The 10,739-nt window shown below is 39.4% G+C and overlaps 1 protein-coding gene across 13 annotated transcripts in view; it reads left to right on the top strand.

Moving 5' to 3' along the window:
- The first annotated feature begins 1,453 nt into the window (after positions 1-1,453).
- The window catches only part of dtnbb (dystrobrevin, beta b), a 35,972-nt gene continuing 26,686 nt past the window's right edge, over positions 1,454-10,739 (top strand). For 10 of the 13 annotated variants that reach the window (XM_044142583.1, XM_044142581.1, XM_044142576.1 and 7 more), the window contains exons 1-6: positions 1,455-1,821; positions 4,555-4,601; positions 5,921-5,988; positions 6,999-7,079; positions 7,229-7,442; positions 10,555-10,640. In XM_044142583.1, the coding sequence (XP_043998518.1) occupies positions 5,922-5,988; positions 6,999-7,079; positions 7,229-7,442; positions 10,555-10,640 (448 nt within the window). In that variant the 5' untranslated portion in view covers positions 1,455-1,821; positions 4,555-4,601; position 5,921. Of the gene's footprint in view, positions 1,822-4,554; positions 4,602-5,920; positions 5,989-6,998; positions 7,080-7,228; positions 7,443-10,554; positions 10,641-10,739 lie in introns of all 13 variants that reach the window. The other 3 variants (XM_044142571.1, XM_044142572.1, XM_044142573.1) reach the window with 1 other exon arrangement.

Here is a 10,739-nt window from a genome sequence, read left to right as displayed (position 1 = left end):
TTTCTGTTTTGGTTTTGCTAGTAAAAACCAAAATAGCTGAGAATTATTTTCTGGAGGCATGAGGGGTAAAACCTGAACTCTAGATTTTCTTCTTAAAGTCCTTCAACATAGATTCATGTTAATTAATGTTCTTTCTAAAAGAGCTAAACATTTTAGATATTTTCACAATCTGTTTTTAAAACTTTACACAGACCCAAATTCCCTCTGAAAAATATTGACTATTTTAGTCAATGCTGCATAGTGACTGTGTAACTCTTTTGTTTTTAAATTTAACTACTTCATTTAATGAAAGATCACAAAATTGTTCTCTTTTACAGCAGCAGGTGAGCACCAGAAACAATGTTGGAGTGACCCAGATCACACTTGGAGAACAATCTTTCAACATGGGGCAGCATATATCCTCTTCTCTCGTGTGGGATTCCACAGGGCTCAGTTTTTGGTCCCCTTCTCTTTGCTCTGTTTTCTCCCACTTTGCTCCATTCTGAAGAACCGTTGTGTGTCACACTAAGCAGATGACGAAGAGATTTATTCAGTCATTGCCTTACTGTCTTGATGGCATGAAGGGCCTGGATGGCTCTCAATTTCATAACGACCAACTTCCACATACATTGGGATTAAAGTAGATCCGACATTTTTACATTGAGATCAGAGTAGCCTTCGGATCAGGCTTCTGGTAGCTAATGCTGCTGGCCAAAAAATTATTTTTATGAAATCTTTCGAGAGTCAACACCTTTTCAACCACTTAGTGGGATTATAGTAAAACCCTTCATGTACAGATTTATGGTTATAGCATAAAATATTTCAACTCTCTCACTGATGCAAGTAAATATGAGCAAATATCCCAATTTTTGCTTCACTTTACTCACTATAATATATATTAGGATCAGTTTTTAAAAGTTTTTGCTTGCTTTTAAAAGCCCTATTTGATCAAGTCTTGCCCTACCTCTCTGTGCTGCTGTGCTTTTTTACACCCATCCATTGAATTTCTGTTTAGCCTGCTTCATGTTGCCTGTCAAGTTCTGTTGAAGGGATTTCGTAATTAAACTGACCTGACATTTTGCTGGCCACAGTAGCCAAACTGAGCTCATCAAGAGTCAGGTTGCTTTGGATAACTTTTTCCTTTTAATACACGAAATAATATGAAAACCGATTTTTCTATTTACTCAAATTGTGTTGTATTAACATCACTCGATAGTTTTGAGGACATCAGTAAGTGGGAAAATACTTTTTTTATATATTTCGCCATAGCTGTACACCTACAAACAGGTGCGTGTCATTTATTTATTTGTGTGATCTTAACTTCTTCAATTTCCTAAGGAAAAATAATTACATGGCAATCAAATAATAAGGCTAGTTGCTATTACTTAAAAAAAAAAAAAAGAAAGTCGATTATTTATACAAACGGCTTACCATACCCTCGTGTGCGCGCATGCGTAAAAGAGTAGGCGTTCGCGCATGGCATCTGAGTGCCTGCCTGCGCTCTGCTGTCCCCTGCCGCTGGGTCGCTGCTGATGCCGAGCGGCGGAACGGCTCGGCTCGTGCGTTTCTACGTACGGCTGCAACCGCAGTTGCCGAGCTTCGAAGGCGAATGAAACCGGAGAGCAGCTCGAAAAAATATGAAGACGGAAGGTCCGAGCCGTTCCTCACTATCCCGACAGCTGTAACGTCGGCGGAAAACGCTCGTGGATTTGTCAGACGCGAGAATGGGGCTGTGAATCACGGAGGAAATATCCCTGGACCACTCCGCTCAGCCTCCCCATCTGACTCCACCGCCGCCGATGGTGACGATGCTCTAAACGCAACCTGCCAGCGGTTCATCCGGTAAAGACCGTCTCTCTTTAAATACAGTCGAGGCATCTGCGAGATTTGACAAGATGCAAGATTTCCATTATTTAGTAATCAAGGAAAAATAAATAAATAAAAAAGGAGGAGGAGGGGAGGGAAAGAAAATCAAATCATCACGACACATAATTCCCATTGCGGAAATAAGATAACCTAAATAATGAGTGAAATCGGGCAACATGGCTGTGTTTTTTTTTTTTTTTTTTTTTGTTCCTCCTGAAGTGATCTGCTCGGAGTGAGGATGAAGGCTGGTAGAAAGGGAGACATGAATGATATCAGCGGTGAGGAGGTACTGCAGTAACCGCGAGTCCTTCTGTTCGGATGTTGTCATTACCGCCGATCCGAAGGTGCGGTTGCACTGTACCCTCCTGTCAGCCAGTCCTACTTATCTAAATAGCTATCTGTAATTTATTACTACTTATACTGTTCTGTTTATATGCAACTGATTGAATGCAGTTGGCTTCAGATGCCACACTTCGATTTTAATCATCCCACCAGAAGGGATCTCGATGTGCTAACCTCTATTAATGTATTCCTGACAGAAAAAATAAAAAATCAAACAACTTGTTCCTTAGGAAAGGATACTGTATTCTGAGTAAACCACCAGTGAAAAACCTCAGTTGTCTGATATTGAATCCATAAAGAGTTTCTGGATCAGATTATATGTTTTGCATTGTTGGGCTGACTTGTGCCTTAATTGGGCTTTGACTAGAAACCAGATGCTTTTCACAAGCTTCAAGGTTTTTTCTGGTGTCCGATTGAAGGTTTTTCAAATTGTGTTCTGGTCTATGTAGGGCTTCGTTCTTACTGGGTTTCTCCAGTGACACTGTTCAGAATTTCTGTGGTTTGACTTGTTTGTTCCAGGAATAAAGGAACAAGATAAGTTTAAGGATATATGTTGAGGTTGTAAATATTCATCAGGTGCCAAATCAATGTCTCCTGTGGAGAAAACGACAGTTCTTTTACAAAATGTACGGAAGTAAATATGTGCCATCTAAAAAAAGTAAGTACAAATTCACAACATTCAAATTTCAGAGGTATTTTTAATTCAGTTCTTGATGGCACATATCTACTTCCATTTGAAGGAGTCATACGCCTTAATTTTGTTCAAGGATTTTTGTCACTTACTAGTTAAGTAGTTTATTTTACTGCCATTTTATGTGGCTAATTGAAGGAAATTTGGAACATGCATAGTTTTTTTTTTTTTTTTTTACAATTTTACAGATAAAGTTCTGAATGGTGTGGTGTGCGTTTGTATTTAAACCATTTAGAATCACCTTTCACTGCTATTACAGCTGCATGTCTTCTGGGGTGTGTCTCAGGTCTTCAATTGGATTCAGTTCTGGACTTTGACTGGGCCGGTCTAATTCACGAATAGGCTTTTATGTAATCCGTACCATTGTAGCTCCGGCTTTATGCTTAGGGTCATTGTCCTGTTAGAAGGTGAGAAGTCTTCTGCAGCCGGTAACAGTGTTTAGCTCCATCTTTCCATCAACTTTTTCTTTCAGTGCTGGCTTTCTTCTTGCCACACTTCCACAAAGGCCAAAAAAGAAGAAAATACACATCCAAGCACCGTTACGGTGAAAATTGGATGGATGGATGGCATGATATGAGAACTTACAAAATCAGATATTTATGAACAGGTCAGAGGAAAAGCTCTGTCAAGACAGAGTCCACACTTTGTTCTTAATGCCAAGGACAGAGAATCACAAAGACCGGAGAAACAGTCTGGCTCCCCTACAGCTGCAGAGAACAAACATCTACTGCACAACAAACCTCGGGTGTGTAGCTCAGACGGCGTCGTTTGGTGAAAGTTCATAAACAAAACAAAAAAAAGACGTAACATGACATTACCATCAGCGCAATAAAGTCATGTAATACAATTTCAGACCACGGTCACCACAACTCCTCCAGAGTTACGGTGAGCCTCTTGTTCCTCATCCAGCCTGTCAAATTAGGCCACCGGTGTTAAGCTAAGATGAAACAAGCAGGTGGACTCTATTTACTTTGAGTTGCTTGCTCTGGATTTTATCGAGGGGCACTGGAGTAAATACAGATGCACACCAAATTCATTTTAGGCTTTTTTCAAACGTTTCGACGACCTTGTCATCGTCGTACCGACTTCCTTCCACCTTCGCGCCACTTTGTGTCTGTCCACCTGACAAAAACAGAGTGTTTTGAATCTCGTGTTTGTAATTTGTCCAACACGAGTTTCAGCTCCCTCTTTCTGACACAGAACGAAGCGTGGAGGTTTTTGCTTGACACTCATTGCGGTTTGTCGGACCTCGGCACGCTCAGCTGATCATCCAGCGCGAACACGACCCCTTGCCAGGGAGTGCGCGGATCTCGTGGTCCCGACATCCTCCCTCCGGGGACACCCGGCGCTCATCGCTCATTGGCCGGCCTTAATGCGCTCTTTGTCCATCATCGTTAAACAGTTCTCGTGCAGCACTGTTGGTGTCATTAGCGCACAGGATGCAGGCGTTGCTGAGCAGGATGTCATGGAGAATTATCATTTGCGCGGACCACAAGCGCACCCATGTCTCTCTACATGAGCGGAGAGGGGGAAACAACAGCCCAGATTGAGAGTTAATGAAGTCTTTGAAGGGAAGCAGAAAGGGAGGCTTTAATTACTTTATTTGTTTACACACTAATACATTTTTGGCGAGATTAAGAAGCTTTCGCTAATGTTTCTTTGTCCTTTCCTTATAGGTTTGACCTTCAAGGAATCACTTTGAGTGAGATCTAATCGTCAGCAGGTAAGCGCCGGTTCAGGCGTAAGATTTCGTAAAAACAAGAACAATGGAAATAATTGCTGCTATCCAATGGATTTTGTCGACCCCACGGTTTCTGCATGCCGTCCATATTGGAGAAAAAGATTATTCTAAAATTTCTCTCGGTTGGCCGGAAGAAGAGTAAATTCTGATCGGGAAATTTTAGTTTAAATGATCTTTCCATGACAGTTAGCGTGGAGTTAATACAAATAGACATTAAAAAATATATATTGAAGAAACACAAAGCACAGATGATTTACTAAACATCAACAAAAGCTGCAACACAAAAACAAATGGTGATTATTAATAAATTAAATATTTTTTCCAAGGGGGGGTTTAATAGGCTACATGTATTTCATTAGCTCTATGTAGCCCTATTTATTTTCCTAAGTCAATGCAGCTGAAAGGTGATTCGCAAATTTGGCTAAGTTCAGTTAGCGGAAAGTAACATTAGCCATAGATTAGCAAAGATGTTGTTACTAATTATTTTCAGGAAAAAATAGCAGTAACCATACCAACGTAATAACATCTTTCTACTTTTTGTGTTTAAAAGCGAAAAAGCCCCTGTTGTTAGCCTTTTCCCCAGAGCTCAACATCTAGCAAATTTCTCTGGTTTTTCTACAATTATTGAATGTATGAAGTTGATTGCAGATCCCAGATTTTTTTGGCAAACTAAAACAAGTTCATTTGTTATTGGTACACAAGAAACAACAAAAACAAAGGTTTCCTATTTATATTTGGTTAACCAGTTTCATTGCTAAACTCTCCTGAAAAATATCACTTTAAAATTGTATGAAAATTGTCAATAATATATCTGCCCAATAGTCAGCAGTGGAAGGATGCAATATTATTTACTGACCAGCTATTGATTTATCCCCCAATGGGAGTTTAAACTCCCCCGAGGAAGGAATAATGTTCATGAAGGAGAACCACTGTCACCTACTTTCGGCCAGATCGACGAGGCCAACTGTTCTCTGATCGCATGAATTGAAACCGGCAAATCCTTTTGACTTCTGTGACGGTTTTCCTGGAGGTTTTGTGACTCAGAACACAAATCAGCACATATTCTTACATCTAGGAATCCGTCCGGCACTAATTTGAGTCGTAAAAGTCCTTCGAGTTCGGGGTTAAAAAACCTCAAAGTTCAGCGGGTGGGAACACTTTTCCAAGGCATTGTTTCTGCCGCCTTTGAGTCGTAATTTGCCAGAGAACTTTCTCCATTTAAAAGCCTCTGCCTTGCATTAATACGGCGCTGCTCACTGAACAGGAAGTGCTCCGTGCTCTTTGTGTTTGATGTGCCACAGAATGATCGAGGAAGGCAGCAAACGAGGCAAGGCCATGGTCGAGAAGAGACAGCTCTTCATGGAAATGAGTGAGTGCAGTCAACTCAGAGAAGTCTCTTCTCTCTATTCATTGTCAGCTCATGTGTCACTGTTTGACCAGCTTGCTCTCTGACATGCAGTAATCATGTTTAAATGCGCCTGCATTTAGCCTGTTTGTGATTGGAGAGGTGTTATGCCATTTGGGACTAAGATGATTAATCCATTAACCGTTAACTGGAGTACACAGACTCAAAAAGAGACGATCTGCTGAGAGAGCCATCACGTCAGAGCAAGAATTAAGACAATGCTGCACAAAAAATATACATTTTGCATTTAAGATAAAAAAAAAACAACAACTTTCTTTTTCTGTAAACATACTCTATTGTGAACAACTCAAGTCGCAGTTTTAGCTTCACCTGATGCAAATTTTTGTAAATAAAGTCTCCTTTTAAGCCACTTTTTCTATCTAGGTACTAGTCGTTTAATACCCAGAAAATAATCGACAGATCAGCCCTGCTCTGCATCGATGCTAAGTCGAGCAGAAAGGGCTGAGCTTTTCAAAGGTTCGAAGCATTTTTTGCAGATTTCAGCTACAAATGCTAAAGGAATGCTAAGTTGTTGCATTTTAGCCACTAAAATGTTTATTTTCTTACTTTAAAGGGGAATTGAAGGATTTGTTTGCATCTTTTAATTTATTTCTAATATTGTATAAAAAAAAGACAAAGAGAATTTGAACATTGTTCCCGTCTTTCTTATCAAATTAATCAATTTATTATAAGAATAATGGATAAATTATTTTTTTAATAATCAATTGACCATTTATAATGATTTATAAGGCAACTACTGGAGTGTTTATTTGCTGAGGCGGAATTAGTTTGCAAGACTCTAATCACACTTTAACTCTTAGCCCTTTAAATACTGTGCCTTATTAATGGGTTAGATTGTAAACAGCCTTATCAATAACAACTTTGTTACCTATTTATTAATGATTTATAATCGGGTCTTATTGTAAAGTGATACTAATATGTAATTTTTTTTCCATTATTGTTTTATTTTTCAGGAGCACAAAACTTTGACGTTATCAGATTGTCAACCTATCGGACTGCCTGCAAACTCCGGTTTGTCCAAAAGCGATGCAACCGTAAGAGAACGCAGATTGTTGCTTTTTTCTTTTCTTTTCTTTCTGTCAAATTTCGGCTCTGAAGACGCTTGCGTGGTGATTACAGACACAAATACGCACTCAGCTGATCAGAGCGTGCGCCCCCGCGCTCTCCCCACTTCTTTTCACAGTCCATCTGGTGGACGTCTGGAACATGATCGAGGCTTTCCGAGACAATGGGCTCAACACGTTGGACCACAACGCCGAGATCAGCGTGTCGCGGCTGGAGACGATTCTGTCTTCCATCTACTACCAGCTCAACAAGCGGCTGCCCACCACCCACCAGATCAACGTGGAGCAGTCCATCGGCCTGCTGCTGAACTTCATGGTGGCCACCTATGACAGGTTGGAAACATGCGGCCAGCACAGGGGACTAAAACTACAGTATTGTAGCAGCGAATGAGCAGAAGACATACATTTTAGTAAAGATTAGTAGACACCCTTAAATGAATTCACTGTTATTACAGTAGCATAACCACACACTAAATATTTTTAGAAAAATCCAACCTGGAAAAAAAATTAACAGACCACTTAAAATGATCAGTTTTTCAAATTTTACTTTTTATAGGTATATGTTTGAGTAAAATGAACATTGTTTCTTTATTCTATGAACTACCGAAATTCTAAGCAAAAATTTTGTATTTATTAAGTTCTTAATAATTTAGAAACAACAATACTAATGTTTTAACTCGGGAAGAGTTCGGAAATCTATATTTGGTGGCATAACCACGAGGTTTTCAATGGGGGTTCAGTGCAGTGGTCTCTTTATTTTTTCCAGAGCTGTATATATTTAACTTTTTTTTTTTTTTTTTTTTTAAAGTTACTAGTAACTTTGGCTACTTCAATGATAGTGAAGTTAGTGGTCAATAGAAGCCAAAAAAGCCCTGCAGGGATGACTTGAGGGTACGGATCGGGTTGCTCTTTGCCAGCCGCTCATTTAATTTCCATTTGAGATCCATAAAGTACAGAGGAAACATAAATTCTCCACAGCTCACTGTTTACACCAAAGGTTAGTGTCACCAAGTCTCCTTGGCAACTATAAGACACTATCAGCATGTTGATGCTAGCGTGCTAAACTGTACTGGGAGTGTAACCAGAACTGTGTGCACCTCATGCCTAATGTGAAGTAATTTGGAGGATCTGTGATGCTGTGGGACTGAACACCTAAATAATATGCTGCCATAAACAGCAAAAAATGCAATCACTGGGTTTTCAGATAGATAATGGTCCACATATGACCATATCAACACAGAAATTACACAAAATCAACTCTCTTCCATGGCTATCTTTGTCTCCGGATCTTAATCCTGCAAAAAATAAAATAAAATAAAGAAAAGAAACATGTGAAATCCTGAAACAAAAGAGAGCTTAAAAGATGACCCTGGACTTTGGAGTAACGTTTTAGATCTATCTTTGCTGCCAAAATAAAACAACATTTGACTAGAGCTGCAAAACCAACTCAGCCCTTCGAATAAAAGAAATTAAAAATCCTTTTTATAAAGCTGTTAAAAGCACAACAACCTCTAAAGATTGCAATCTTGCCCTTATTTCAGAAACCTAGATGAACCCCTACGAAAAAAATAAAATAATTAAAGATGTTTCAGTCAACTAAATTAACCCCCAGTCATATTTACATACATTTCACATTATCAGCGTGTTTGAAGGCGCAGCAAACGCATTTGTCATTGGGTAATAACGTTCTCTATCACGCGATAAACAAGTGTTTCTGATTGGATGCTTGCCCTGTCCATTCCTGGACCCATTTAGTTGGTTTACGTATATCTGTGAAGCCATTCTGGTCCTGCTCCATTATTAATTACGCTGCTGTTACTTAGAGTTAATGGCTGCGATTACAGGAAGCAGCTTTGTTATCTGTCCCTTATGTCCAATCTGAGTTCGGCAGGAGCACTATCGGGCTCCGTGGTACCACAGGACCGAAGAGAAAACAAATAAGCTGAAGTAAAACAGCTGAGCATTGAGAACGATGGCAACTTAATTACACAATCCTTCCATATCCCCAAACTAATCCGAGGTACGTTTTTTTGTCTCATTTAGATGCTTCAGATCGTCAAACAGACTTTAATAGCAGATTGAAGTAAGTACACCCAAAAGGAAGTTAACAATAACTATCTCATTTATTACGGCTTTATGTGAAGAAATAATTGCCTCCCTTTGACCTTCTGAAGTCCTGAATTAATTGTGATTCACTTTTACCAGACACACGCGGCTCTGATTACTGCCACACTTGTAGAGTCGGGAAGCGAAGACGGCTTAAACATCTCGAAAAGCGAAACTCGCCTCGTTCAAGGACAGATAAAAGTTATTGACTTCTTTTAGTCTGGAAAGGATTACAAAGCCATTCCTGAGGCCTTGAGACTCGAGTGAGTCAAAGTGTGAGTCATTGTCCACAAATGGAGAAAACATGGAAGAGTGGTGAACCTTCCCAGCATTGATTGCTACTCAAATAGTACATCCACGACAAAAGAGTGACCACAAAAAAAGGACAACAAAAAACGATCTGATGGCTCACTTGCTTCATTTATGGTCATTGTTTATGATTCAACAATTTAAAAGCGACTTGGAGAGTTATGTGGACAAAATCAGTGCTGATTTAAAACCTTAAAAGCTTCTCTCACATTCATCCATTCGAACAACATTCTGTAAACTGACACAAGTGAAACATTTTGGAAGGTGTGCGAACCGTTAAATCTGGTTTACGATGTACAGAAAGAGAAGTCAAACACGGTGGTGGTAGAGTGATGGTCTGATGCTGCTTTGACGAAATCACTAATTCTGCTCTCTGCCAGAAAAGTCCTGAAGGGGAATGTGCGACAAGATGGTTCTGACATTAATAAACTCAATAACGTTCGGTTTATGCAGCAGGACGATGACCCTCGGCACGACATCTAGGAAGTTTTAAGCGGGGCCTAGTCAAAGCCCAAACTTAAATCCAACAGAGACGTGCCTCAAATCAGTAATTATGTACATTTGGTGCTTTCTCCCTTAATGAAATTTTCATTGGAAGCTGCATTTTATGTTCACTCAGGTTACCTTTATTTTAGTTTGATGATCTTAGACGTTAAATGTGACACTAAAGCATAAACAGAAAAAAATCTTTTGGGAAGAAAATACTTTTTCACAACACTGTACACCTTTTTTAGGCTTTACTTCTTCCTATTTTTAAATAAAGATGAATATAACTGCTCAAAATTATTTTTTTTCTTCTTCTTCCCCTTCAATTTTTGGCTATTTGCACTACAAAACCTGATGTCGATGTCACTATTTCTAATTATTTTGAGTATCGGTTTGATTTGTTATACCGATAATGTGCTAAAACACATTTTTTGCTTGAACAAAGAAGTTGTGGCATCCAAGCATCAACAGTTTTTAATCACACTGATATTTTTGCTGATAATAAATCTGTTTTTTTTTTGTTTCCCTCCTCCCTAACATGCAGTGAAAGTCATGGGAAGCTGACCGTTTTCTCAATGAAAGCCATGCTGGCGACGATGTGCGGAGGGAAGATTGTGGACAAGCTGCGCTGTGGGTACAATTTTCACTGACTTAACCGTTTTAATGTCTGAGGATTTAGAAATTATTGTAATTGAAGCTTTAGACGTCTTCCTTTCCAACTTGTCCTCA

This window comes from Gambusia affinis, linkage group LG16 (assembly GCF_019740435.1).
Source record: "Gambusia affinis linkage group LG16, SWU_Gaff_1.0, whole genome shotgun sequence".
Classification (NCBI taxonomy): Eukaryota; Metazoa; Chordata; class Actinopteri; order Cyprinodontiformes; family Poeciliidae; genus Gambusia; species Gambusia affinis.
The sequence above is the reverse complement of the archived record's forward strand: the minus strand, read 5'-3'. Positions and strand labels throughout refer to the sequence as shown.